Source organism: Artibeus jamaicensis, unplaced genomic scaffold, assembly GCF_021234435.1.
Source record: "Artibeus jamaicensis isolate MK-2021 breed Jamaican fruit bat unplaced genomic scaffold, CSHL_Jam_final contig_465, whole genome shotgun sequence".
NCBI classification, from domain to species: Eukaryota; Metazoa; Chordata; class Mammalia; order Chiroptera; family Phyllostomidae; genus Artibeus; species Artibeus jamaicensis.
In genome coordinates, this window is record NW_026521843.1 from 21,580,433 (window position 1) to 21,593,575 (window position 13,143).

The 13,143-nt window shown below is 36.9% G+C and overlaps 2 protein-coding genes across 3 annotated transcripts in view; one reads left to right on the plus strand and one right to left on the minus strand.

Annotated features, from left to right (window-relative positions):
• Window positions 1-13,143, minus strand: part of STRN (striatin) — an 88,585-nt gene that overhangs the window by 17,405 nt on the left and 58,037 nt on the right. Inside the window, exons 9-11 of one of the 2 annotated variants that reach the window (XM_037165399.2) lie at window positions 11,070-11,156; window positions 10,460-10,603; window positions 6,643-6,779 (exon numbers count right to left, since the gene is read on the minus strand). In XM_037165399.2, coding sequence (XP_037021294.2) covers window positions 6,643-6,779; window positions 10,460-10,603; window positions 11,070-11,156 — 368 coding nt within the window. The remainder of the gene's footprint in view (window positions 1-6,642; window positions 6,780-10,459; window positions 10,604-11,069; window positions 11,157-13,143) is intronic. The other variant, XM_037165400.2, reaches the window with a different exon arrangement.
• On the plus strand, window positions 2,506-2,808 carry LOC119063843 (60S ribosomal protein L36a-like). The gene has a single exon (XM_053666905.1). The coding sequence runs from the start codon at window positions 2,506-2,508 to the stop codon at window positions 2,806-2,808; it is 303 nt and encodes a 100-aa protein (XP_053522880.1).

Here is a 13,143-nt window from a genome sequence, read left to right on the forward strand (position 1 = left end):
AACCAACAAGATACTAACAACAGTTGCAATTTTGAGTATTCATCATTTTGAATATTATTCAAAAGACTCAGCATGGGTTAACTCAATCTTCACAAACTCTTATGAGGTTGGAATTAATATTATCCCCACTTTACAGACTAAATATGTAAGAAAAGAGAAATTAAGTGACTTGCCCTCTAGTAAGCAGAAGACTCAGGATTCAAACCCAAACACACGGGCTTCAGAGGCAACACTCTTAATATAAACTATAATTTAGAACTCAGAAGTTTAACAACCTGGAGAAAAATTTGGGTGGGACATGTCAAAACTGGGACAATAAGCCAAGACAAAACATACTATGCAATATATCATGTAAGAATCTGGGCTAGTTATCCTGGGGGGGGGGTGGGAAAAGTGGGGAGAAGCTGAGCTGACTCCTATCTGCTCTTCTCAAAGAGCTGAAAGGCACTCATATGTAAGAGCAATTAGATTCCTTCTGAATAGCTTAATGAGGCAGGCAGCCACTATAATGGTTCCCAGTCAACCCCACCTACTCGTATTTACACCTACCCCACATTACGGGGCTGCTCTGTGAGACTAATAACATATAGCAGAGTGGTAACAAATCACTTTAAAAAATTAGGTTAAAAGACCTTCCCTCATGGGTCTTCGTACCTCTCCTTTGCAGGGCAATCACATTCAGGAGAAGCCAGCTGCCCTGCTAAGAAGCCTATAGACAGGCCCATGTAGTGAGGAACTAGTCTTCAGCCAATAGCCAGCAAAGAAGCAAGGCCTTCCAACAACCACATGAGTGAATCTGGAAGCAGATCTTCCCCAAGTCAAGACTTCATGAAAGACTACAGCCCTTGACAATGTCTTAGACTACAACTACATGAGTGACCCCGAAGCACACAGCTAAGCCAACCCCAGATTCAAGACCCAGAGAAACTATGAAATAATAAACATTTGTTTAAAGCTGTAAATCTGGGGCAGTTTGTTATACAGCAACAGATTACTAATATGCTTAATAAAATTCTGAACTACTTTTAGAAACAGAGAGACATACATAACACTAAGTTTTCTAATAATTAAGAATTATGAAAAAAGTGAGCTTTCTCTAGAGCTGAAAGAGGACTGAGCTTCACTATATATTGAACAAATTCTTTGTGGGGTTAGTATTAAGGGAACATCTGCTTGGAGCCATGATGAACTAGACCATTGGGACTAACTGTACTAAGTGCAAGTAGAAAAACAGATAAAAAATAAAGAATTGGAGAACCAACAAAATAGTGAAGAAAAACCAGGTCTGCATCAAGAGGAAGACAGAGGCCTAAGAAGGAGAACCTGATATTTGGAATTTTCCCCCCAACAGTGTTTCCTGATTCTGGGATAGATGGCTGAGAGGTGGGGCTGTCTGTGCTTCTGATGGTTTGCCAGTGCAAGGGGGTATAAATTAGTGTCCAGAAACTGCCCAAAAATGGGGCTTGGTGACCTACATTGCTTTGGGTTTTGATTTCGAAAGGCCGGATCCTAGACATGAGCATAAACTGCAAGCACACAAGTCCTTACAGGGACTGTAAATTAGCTTTAGATCATTCCTAAAATTGAAAATGGAGTGCGGTAATACAGATTTCTACTGGCGCAGAAAACTAAAGAAGCAAATTAAAATATGCTCTCTGGGGGAAGATATCATCTTAGACCTAAAGTTATTCTACAGACAATTTTTCAAATAAAGTTATTTGGGCATAATAAAATATGTGTTCATACAAAACACTACAACATAAATGAAAATAAGCAGAAACAACACATAATAATAACAGAAACACAGAGCTTCGGATTGAAAATCTAAAATAATCATGCAAACTATGTTCAAGACAATAAAAGACAAAGTTTAAAATTCTGGGAGAAATCTATAAATAATAAAGAATTCTGGAAGCAAAAAATATATCAGCCCTGCCTGGTATAGCTCAGTGGATTGAGCGCAGGCCTGCGAACCAGCCAATCGTGGTTTGATTCCCAGTCAGGGCACATGCCTGGGTTGCAGGCCAGTTCCCAGCAGGGGACTCACAAGGGGCAACCATACATTCATATTTCTCTCCTCTCCTTCCCTTCCCCTCTAAAGATAAATAAATTTTAAAAATCTAAAAAAAATGTTAAAAAAAATAAGACATCAATTGATGAGTTTAATTACAAATTACACAAAATTAAAGAGAAAAGTAGTGAACTGGAAGATGGGTCACATAAAAATCTGGACTGAAGTATGAAAAATCAAAAGATGTGCAATACTGAAAAAGGGAATAGGAGACAAAGGATATATAAAGATCTAACACTATAACTAGAGTTCTAGAAGAAGAGAAAGATAGGGATGCAAAAGCAGTATCTGAAGATAAATGGCTGAAAACTTTACAAAGCTGATGAAAACATTCTACTAAGAAGACCTAAGAAGGTTACTAAAAGAAGGTTAATATTTAATCTTCCAAAAGGTTAATAAGCTTTTTCTGTGCTATTAGCGCTCTTGCAAACATAATGAACGCTCCTAAAACCAGCCGGACTTTCTGTAAGAAGTGTGGCAAGCATCGACCCCATAAAGTAACACAGAGCAAGAAGGGCAAGGATTTTCTATATGCACAGAGGCAGAGGTGTTATAACAGGAAGCGGAGTGGCTATGGTGAGCGGACTAAGCCGATTTTCTGGAAAAAGGCTAAAACTACAAAGAAGATTGTGCTGAGGCTTGAATGTGTTGAGCCAAACTGCAGATCTAAAAGAATGCTGGCTATGAAGAGATTCGAGCATTTTCAACTGGGAGGAGACAAAAAGAGAAAGGGCTAAGTAACCCACTTCTAAGCTTCATTTTTTGTTTTATTATGTAAGCTTCATTTTTTTGTTTTATTATGTGACAATAAAATCATGAAGATCTGTTCACTTCAAAAAAAACCCCACAAAAGGTTAATAAATATTTTCACCAATATGTCCCCTACAGCAAGGGATATAAAGGAAAGAATAAACAAATGGGACTTTGCCAAAATGAAAAGCTTCTGCACGGCTAAAGAAAACATCAGCAAAATGAAAAGGGAAACAACCATATGGAAAAACATATTTGCCAATGATACCTCTGACAGGGGTTTGATCTCTAAAGATCTCACATGACTCCACTCCAGAAAGACAAAGAACCCAATTAAAAAATGAGCAAAGGACCTGAGCAGATACTTCTCCAAGGAGGACATAGCGAGGGCCTAGAGACATGTGAAAGGATGCTCAGCATCACTAGCCATCACAGAAATGCAAATTAAAACCACAATGAGATACCACTTCATACTGGGCAGAATGGCCATCATGACCAAATCAACAAACAACAAGTGCTGGTGAGGCTGTGGAGGAAAGGGAACCCCACTACACTGTTGGCGGGATGCAGACTGATGCAGCCACTATGGGAAACAGTATGGAATTTTCTCAGAAAACTAAAAATGGAACTGCCTTTTGACCTGGAAATTGCAGTACTGGGATTATATGCTAAGAATCTTGAAACACCAACTCAAAAGAACCTGTGCACCCCAAGGTTCATGGCAGTGTTATTTACAATAGCAAGGTGCTGGAAACAGCCTAAGTGCCCATCAGTAAATGAGTGGATCAAAAATCTGTGGTACATTTACCAATGGAATACTACACAGCAGAAATAAAGAAGGAGCTCCTACTCTTGGCATCAGCATGGATGGAACTAGACAGCATTATACTAAGGGAAATAAGCCAAGCAGCGAAAAGCAAATGCCATATCATCTTACACACAAGTGGAACCTAATCAACAAAGCAAACGAGTGTGTAAAACAGAACCAGAGACATATAAAAGAAATAAAGAACAAACTGACAGTGACCAGAGAGCAGGGAAGAGGGGGGTCATGGGGAAATGAAGGGGAAGAGTCAAGTCAAGGAACATGTATACAGGGCCCATGGACAAAGACAACAGTGGAAAGGACTGAATTTGGTGGGTGGGGAGTGGGTAGGGAGGGGGAGAGTAATGGGGGGAAAAGGGAACAACTGTAATGAACAGCAATGAAAATAAAAGTAGGTTAACTAAAAGAAAATTAATCCTTGGCAGATAAGACAAAGAAATATCAAAGGGGAAAAAAATCAGACTATAATTGAAGAACAATGAAATAACATATTTAGAGTGCTTAAAAAAAAAGAAGAAACCTTGCCAACTGGAATTCAGTATTAGAGGTAAGTTAACCCAACCGGGTGAAATAAGGAAAATTTAAGAAAATCAGGAACAGAGAATTGGGCAATAGTTAGATCTTCACTGAAGAAAGAAAGAAGTATTAAGTGTTCATAGAATAAAAGGAAAGTGATCCCAAATGGACAGTCAGACACGCAGGGGAGAATGGAAAAAAGCAAAATGGATAAGGTAAACAGAAAATCTCACTGAATACTGAATGTACAAAACAGTATCTTGTGAGAGATAAATATATAAATAAAATATGTAACAAGAATGACATATACACAGCATGGGAACTTTTAATATAGAGTTATAAGTGCTCAAAAGGTATGTGCTTGTAAAATTTTGATAAGGATGTGTGTTGTAACCTCTAAGGTAATGATTAAAAAAGTAATGAAAAAGTGTATAAACTCCAAGTAATGGGGGAAAGGGCGAATAATAAAAAATAATAAATCCCAATACAGACAAAAGTAGGATAAAAAGCAACACAGAACAGGTGGCACAAATAGATAGCATGGTTAAATGTAAAGATATCATTCACTGCTTTAGAAAGAAATGAACTAAATGCTCCAATTCAAAAGTTTGTCAAATGTTAGATGAAAAAAACAAAAGTAAAGTCAACTAAATGGTGTTTTTAAAAGACATATATAAAATACAATACCAAAATGCTGGGGAAAAAAATCTGTATCACAAATGGAAAAAATGGAGTAAAAGGAGTCTGTTTAGATTACGTTATTATGTAGTTTAAGGTAAAGAAAAAATGGACTAGGTTGGGAGGCAAAAAGAACCATATGGATTTCTTCTGTTTCTGGAGATAGAAACCAAAACACCTACTAATGGACTTAGCACAGGCAGTAAGAGTTTGGGATCTGCAGGAAGGGGAATGATGGTGAGGGCTCCTCCTCTGAGTACTTTCTTATCATGTCTGTGGTCTACTTAGGCATCTGGCCAACATGCCTAAGGACGGATCTTTGTTGTATTCTTCAACAAAGATAATGAGGTAGAAAAGTGAGAGGATATTACTGAAGATATAAAATAGGTTGTAAACAGTGTATAAAATAACTATTTTCTGATATTTATTATGATGAACAAGTATATATGCATTTACAAAATAAATGTTTGGGATTCATAAAGGTATAAAGATTTCAATTTCAGTCCAAATCACTGATGGGTGAGCCTCAATACCTGCAAAGAACCCTACATACATTTCTGCCCAATAACAGCTAAAATCAATTCTCAGCAGGGTATTAACATACTAAAGAAGCAAGGCAAATGATACTGTTAGGCAGACATGAATTTCAATTAACCACTGATGCCCTAAAACATAAAACAAAACCCAAATTTAGTAATGGAAAAGGGAATTCCTTCCTTTATCTAAAAGCAATAAACAAGCAATACCAACTTACAGGTTTAGGTAGAGCCCATAATTTTAATCTCTATATGAAGTGGAAATTATCATTTATCTTGATAATATATTCAAGTTTTCAAAGTTTGTAATTAAAATGAATGAATGTTGGGAACCACCCTGGCTGTTTTCAGAAGTTGTAACCCCCCATGGCTAAGGCTGAGTGAGCAACCTTCAGACCATAAGCCACTAAGGAGACAAGGCTTATCTCCCTGGCATGGGTACCACTTCTGCTCCTTTTTCTTCATCCATAATTGGCCCCCAATGCTTGATCAGTTAGCCAATGACAGGTAAGATTCCCCAAGGGGGGAATGACCTAAGACAGGCACAATCATGGGGAGGCCCCAGGGAAGGACCTGGGGGGCTACAGCAAAAGGGGGTGATGAACCCTCGCCTCTCGGCTTTGACATAGCCTGAGTCCTCATTCTGTCTTCGAGAAGTCTCCTAATCTTTTGGCTGCCATACTACCCCTGCCTGACTTAAGCCTGAGACAATGACTTAAGCCTGAAACAATGCTGGTGGTGGATACCCCTGGTACTGGAAAGTGCAGGTTCCCTAGGGCAATCAGGCATAAGAAATAATATGTAAAATCCTGTAAAACCTACTTTGTTTAGAATGCTCTCAATTAATAAGGGTCCAAGCAAGAAGTGAATTTGTTCCTCAAAGTTTTATAGCTCTTTAGCTATTTGATCCTGAATCAAAATAGGCCCTCAGAGTTCTTTGTTATCTATTATTTGATCCTTATTGCCTCACAATGATTAATGAGCTTTACCTGTATTCCTGTGCAAAAATACCCAATAAAAGCCCATTGAGGAAAAGGCTCTTGGCCCTTCTCCTTTCAGAGATTGGCCACATTTCCGCCCCAAACAGATCATGTCTTGGTAGACTTATTCTCATCCATGGCGGCCTGAGGGGCCCTGAGGGTGTTGGCCGCCCCTCACAAACAAAACTCTATACCTTTGCTTCTTTATTGCCATCCTTTTCTATAAAATTAACTTTTTACTTTAAAAAATGAGTAAAAACAATAAAAAACAAAACTATCACTTACATCATAAGTTAGTGTATCTGCTTCATTGGCAACTGTAAGGCCTGCCAATTCTCCAAGTCCCAGTTCATTTTCAAGAGCTTCATCTGCTCCCATAATGAATGACTTCCCAGAAGAAGGAGGAAATGTGAGTGCTTCCACTGAAAGAAGACACAAGAAACATAAAAGCACTTCTAAAGAGTCGACAATTAGTCTCATAAAGGCATGTCTGATTATTTTTTAATGCTTTTAAATGCAATAAAATTCAGTGTGCAGAAAATCTTGAAGAACTGGTTGCTTTTTCCATATATAACCATAGCTAAATGTATCATCTAATTATTGTAGAAAAGTAAAACATCAAATGAACCCAACAGTTTTATTCTTTGTTTTTCACTACACATAAAAAAATGTGAATCGGTTTTCCTCATTTGATAATTCATGGTAATTACACAAATTATTTCCATCGACTATTAAACATATATAACAAGTGATTCCGGATATTCCTGGTATGATTCAAATAAAATTGTTAATTCTATAATCTGGAGAAATACAGAAAATTTCAGACTTCCAGCCAAGATGGCGGCGTAGGTAGATACACTTTGCTTCCTAATAAAACCAAAAGAAGGACAACAAATTTAAAAATAAAAAATAACCAGAACTTCCAGAAATTCAACTGAAGAAACATTCCTGCACACTGGTAGGCGATGCAGAGACGGGCAGCCAGGGTGCAGAGGACATGCAACAGGGAGGTGGCTGGAGGACGGTGGCAGCTGGTGGACTGGGCAGTCTGACACTTGCCTTAAGATTAACTGGTAGGAACAACTGGGGAGATAGACAGACCATGCAACCCAGGGTTCAAGCATGGGTAAATAAAGCCCCAAAACCTCTGGCTGTAAAATCCTATGGAGGTTGCAGGAGCGGGAAAAACTCCAAGCCTCACAGGAGAGTTTGTGGGAGAGGCCCACAGGGTTGTAGAACATACACAAACCCACCCACCTGGGAAGCAGCAACAGACGGGTCCAATTTGCTTGTGGACAGCAAGAACAAGTGGCATTGTTTCCTCTCGGAGACCCCTTCCCCACACACAGCACCACAACTAAGCGACATGGGTTGCTGCACCCTGGCAAATACCTAAGGCTCTGCCCCTTACAATGTAACAGGTGTACCGAGACAAGGAAATATGGCCCGAATGAAAGAACAGATCAAAGCTCCAAATACAGAACTAAGTGAAGAAGAGATAGCCAACCTATCAGATGTAGAATGAAATAAAGCAAAATATACAGAGAACCAACAGTGAAGGGAAGGAAACTGAGACTCAAATCAACAATTTGGACCAGAAGGAAAAAACATTCAACCAAAACAGAATGAAGAAACAAGATTCAAAAAACTGAGGAGAGGTTTACTTTAAATGTTCCAATATGCAAATCACAGGGGTGCCAGAAGGAGAAGAGAAAGGGGAAGAAATTGAAAATTTATCTGAAAAAATAATGAGGGAGAACTTCCCTAATCTGGTATAGGAAATAGACTTCCAGGAATTCCAGGAAGCTCAGAGAGTCCCAAAGAAGTTGGATCCAAGGAAGCACGCACCAAGGCACATGATAATTACATTAGCCAAGATTAAAGGATAAGGAGAGAATTTTAAAAGCAGCAAGAGAAAAGGAGATAGTTACCTATAAAGGAGCTCCCATAAGGCTATCAGATGATTTCTCAGAAGAAACCTTGCATGCAAGAAGAGGCTGGAAATAAGTATTCCAAGTAATGAAAGGTAAGGTCCTCCATCCAAGATTACTCTACCCAGCAAATCTATCATTTAGATTGGAAGGGCAGGTAAAGTGTTTCCCAGAAGGTCAAGTTAAAGGAGCTCATCATCACCAAGCCCTTATTATATGAAATGTTAAAGGGACTTATCTAAGAAAAAGAAGATCAAAAACTATGAACAGTAACATGACAACAAACTCAAAACTATCAATAGCTGAACCTAAATACGAAAACTAAGCAAACAACTACAAGAGGAACAGAATCACAGAAATGGAGATCAAATGGAGGGTTATGCGGGGAGGGGAGGGGATAGGTACAGGGAATAAGAAGCATAAATGGTACATACAAATTAGACAGGGGGAGGTTAAGAATAGTATGGGAAATGGAGAAGCCAAAGAACTTATATGTACGCCCATGGACACGACCTAAGGGGGGGTGGGTGCAATACTGGTGGGAGGGAGGTACAGGGCATAGGGGAATCAATGGGAGAAAAAAATGGAACAACTGTAATAGCATAACCAATGAAATACACTTAAAAAAAAAAGAAAATTTCAAATGAAAATGGTTACAATGGTAAAATGTGCCTATGAGGCAAACTTGTTCGTGAGGACAGAATTGAGGATTACCTCTGCAGAGGAGAAGGGGCGGTGATCAGAAGGCAGCACTGGCAGGATTTCTAGGGCCCTGGCCATGCTCTGCTCTACTCCTTGATGCAGCAGTGACATGGTTGGGTTCACTTTATAATAATTCACTGAGCTACACTTTTGTGACTTGAGCAGTTTTCTGTAGGCATGCTATACTTCACTAAAGAATATTTATTTCAAACAAAAAAACTGTAAGTGTCCATTTGAACACTTCTCTTTAGTTTCCAAGTACATTTCAAGATGTCAGATTTATGTGGTGATAAATATAAATATCCTTATGTTATAATACTGGACATATCAATGTAATCCCTTCAGTCGTTATCACAGAAGAACCAGTTAAAAGTAAAATGCCAAATTTATTATATAAAATAATGATTTGACTTAATTTGGCCAATAATAAAACATCACTTGTTTTCAATGCAAATTATTCTGACAAACTCATGGATAGTCTTCCAGTAGTTTTCTATAACTAGTTACTTTACTGATGACAAATATTTGAGTTAATTAGATGAATTTAGTAAACTTTGACTGTTAAAGAAGTAAATTAAGTTTTCCTTAAGAGTAACAAATCAACATATTAATTAGTCTGTGTAGAAACTCTACTTAAAATCCTTGTAAGAACAGAGGAGAGTACAAATTAAGACATTTTCAAATTACCACACAATAAAGCAGTAATAATTTCAAAAAATGGGTTTTACCAGAACATACCATATATCCTCTGGGGGAATTCAAAGAACTCTAAACATTTACAATTGATGAGGGGATTGTTTAAATTAGAAAAGCAATTTTTGTGCCAAAATTTCAACCAAATGACTCATGTAAAACTATGAGACTAAGTCTTCAGTCTGGTGTTTTGTTTTGTTTCCATTTCTAGTATTCTCAGATAAGATTATTCAGGAGTTAAACAAAAATTACTATTCAAATAAAGACTAAGAGTTGTGGAATCTGACCAAACATATTGTTTGGGCTAATTTAGCTAATGCTCTAGAAATGGTCAAGCACAACCTGAAAACAGGTACCAATAACTAAACCAGCAGATTTGAGGGCTGAAGTGAGAGAAAGCAACAATAGGCATAACCTTATTTCATTAATAAGATTCTCTAGAACTTACTACAGCGCCTCTTAAGTGTGGCTTTCCTTCTTAAATTAATACCATAAAAAATAAAGTTATAAATGTATACAGCACACACAGGCAAAGGAAGCTTTACCTGAAACTGCAAAGATAGACTTTAGAGTTGTTTTTGATGTGTATACACCCCTTTTTAAGTCTTAAAGACTGAACTGGAGTCAAACCCCACTGAATGTAAGAAAACCTACATTTGGGGAATATATAGATCAAATATTGGTCGACCGCAATTCCTCTTTTAGAGAGTCCTTTCTAATATGAATTTAGATATGTATATCCAAATGTTGTGCTCCAGAGTGTCTTAAATACTCACCTTCGTCTGCCCTATTTATTTCATGTTCAGGAAGCCTGGAGCTGCTAGGTCTGGAAGGTGAACCCACAGATGGTTGCAATGAGGGAAGCTCATCAACATCTCTTAAATTAGCGAGCATATCTTGTAGTTTTGACCTGTTGGGTCCTAGCCCAAAAAAGGGAGGGAGAGAACAAAAGAGAAGAAATAGAATTATCCAACTGCATTAAAATGGTGCCATAAAACTTTATTTATTCACAAGTCCAATATTCACCTTGAAAGCCACCCTACTATATTAAACAGTAATTATTTTTCAAGTTTTCAAGTTATTTTAAAAGTATATTTCTTGAAAAGACTTATATTTTACACATATAGGTATTTTAAAAATTAAGGGAATAACATCACTGTTTACATGGAAAAATGCTCATATGCAATTTAGACCATTAAAAATAATATTCTATAATCCTTGATATTACTCTTAATTTAGACAGACACCACAGATGGTGAAGCTACTGCTATGTACTGAATTAAACAGTAATATCACTTTGTTTGTTTAAATTAAGTTGCATCCATTGCCTTACATCTTGAAGCTATGGTACCCAAGGTGAAGTCTCATGCCCTGCTGATTACTTACCAGAAGTTTGATCCTTCATTCTCTCACATCCCTGTTTTGACTGTTTTATATAGGATAGAGGCTGAAACAGATCTTCGGTAGTTTTTCCTGTTATAAGTTTAATTAAGAATGGGAAATCTTACCCATAGTCTGTTACGGTTTTTTTCCTAAACCAGTACAAGCAATTTTAACTAATACCTAAAAATATATTTCAAGACAATGAGACTGGAGTACACAATTTGACTGGAAATATTTCTACTTAGAACATATTAAAAGAATTAAAACTTTTCCAATGAATAAACAGTTTAATTAATATGGTGAATTATGAATTCATTCTTCATTTCTCAATTCAAAGCTTTGCTTCAGTTCTGTTTTTATCACTGCGACTTGTTCCTAGACTACCATTCATCCAGGTAATATGAACTGACAATGCAAACAAAACGTGCTGAGCCTCAGTCTAGTCTATCTTCAGTGAAAGACATTAAAACTTCTCCCCATAGGAGAGGGGACCCCCCAAAAAACCTGGAATTTATTAATAAAAAATTGTGTATTTATTCTCACATGTCTAAACTTCAGTCACCTTCAAAGCACTCTCCATTTGATGAAATACACCTATCAAGACATTTTCTCCACTGCTCAAAAGTTTTTAAATTTGTCAATTTTGATACCTTTCACTACTACTGTGTTTGTTTGTTTGTTTGTTTGACATTTTGCACAGGGGCAAAGCATTTCCTTTCGAGGACTTTTTTCATCCAGGGAAACAAAAAAAAGTCACTCAGGGTGAGATCAAGTGTACAGAAAGGGTGGGGTGTGGGGGACTGCGGAACACTCAGTGCGGTGTGCACAGGTGACTTTGTACAACCATTATGAAATCAGTAAATGCATTGAAAGTCTTCAAAAAAAATTCAATGAGTCCCAACACAGTCTCTCCCAACAACATCAGCTGGTACACTGGATATGGATGGGTTCCTAGAACACTCACCTAGTTGGGGAAGCCTGTACTACAAAGGGCCCACCCTTCAGAAGATAATTCCAGATTTGGGAGGGGGGTCACCCCTCACGGAGTCATTTTCCTTCATCATGCCAAGAAACTTTGCTTTATGCATGAATACTGATCATAATCCCCAGATTCAGGAAATCTGGTAATTTCTATTAATAGGAATACTGTTCCAGTCAAATGGTGCAGTTTTAGATCTTAAGTGCTAAATTTCAACTACAGTGATGCCTTGATATAATTTGATAAGAACCAAAAAATCCATATAGTAGTTGGTGGATTTTACACATGTCCTATATCATTCCAATCTAAAAATCTTTCACATTTCAAGACATTATTATAACATAATGACTTAAAGAAATACATCAACTTTAAGTCAGTCTAAAAATTAAAATATTCTCCTTGTTTCTCATGTATGATGTACAAATTTTCCACAAAATTTCAGTTAAGTTGGTTTCATCATGATTCTGAAAATCCATAACAAATCATGCCTCACTATTGTTTGTTAACATTAATTTTTATAAGTTTATTTGGATAAAAGTTATAAATATTCTTGTTTTAATATTTATATTGATTTAACTTATATTCAGATAAGACTAAATGATATCATCTCTCAGTTATGTAATGGCTGGTATGATAATATCAATAATGGCCACTGTCTTTTAAGCATTCAGGCTAAATACTTGTAAATTCTAAAATATTTTAAATAAAGATTTAAATGTTTTCCAGTAATTACTAGCTTATAAAAGAATGTCCTAACAGGAATTACTGGTCTTTGATAAGCTTTAGCATCAGTATAAAAAGAAAAAAATATCCTTCCAGTCTTTTGCAACTTTTAAACACATGTTTCATTAACCTGGATTTTAATCTCACCTTACACTACTTTAATATCCCAAAGGATGAAATTCCTACTGCCATAAAAAAGGACCCAAATTCATATTGTTAATGAGTGGAAGCGCGAGGAGATAGTTTAAGCTTGCTCTCCTAAAAAGATATTTAAGGTTTTTAGGGGTGTTTGAAAGCTATTGTATTTCATTTTACATGCTTAACTAAATCTATTGCTAAACTTTATTAATACTTTTAATGAATTATATATGATTC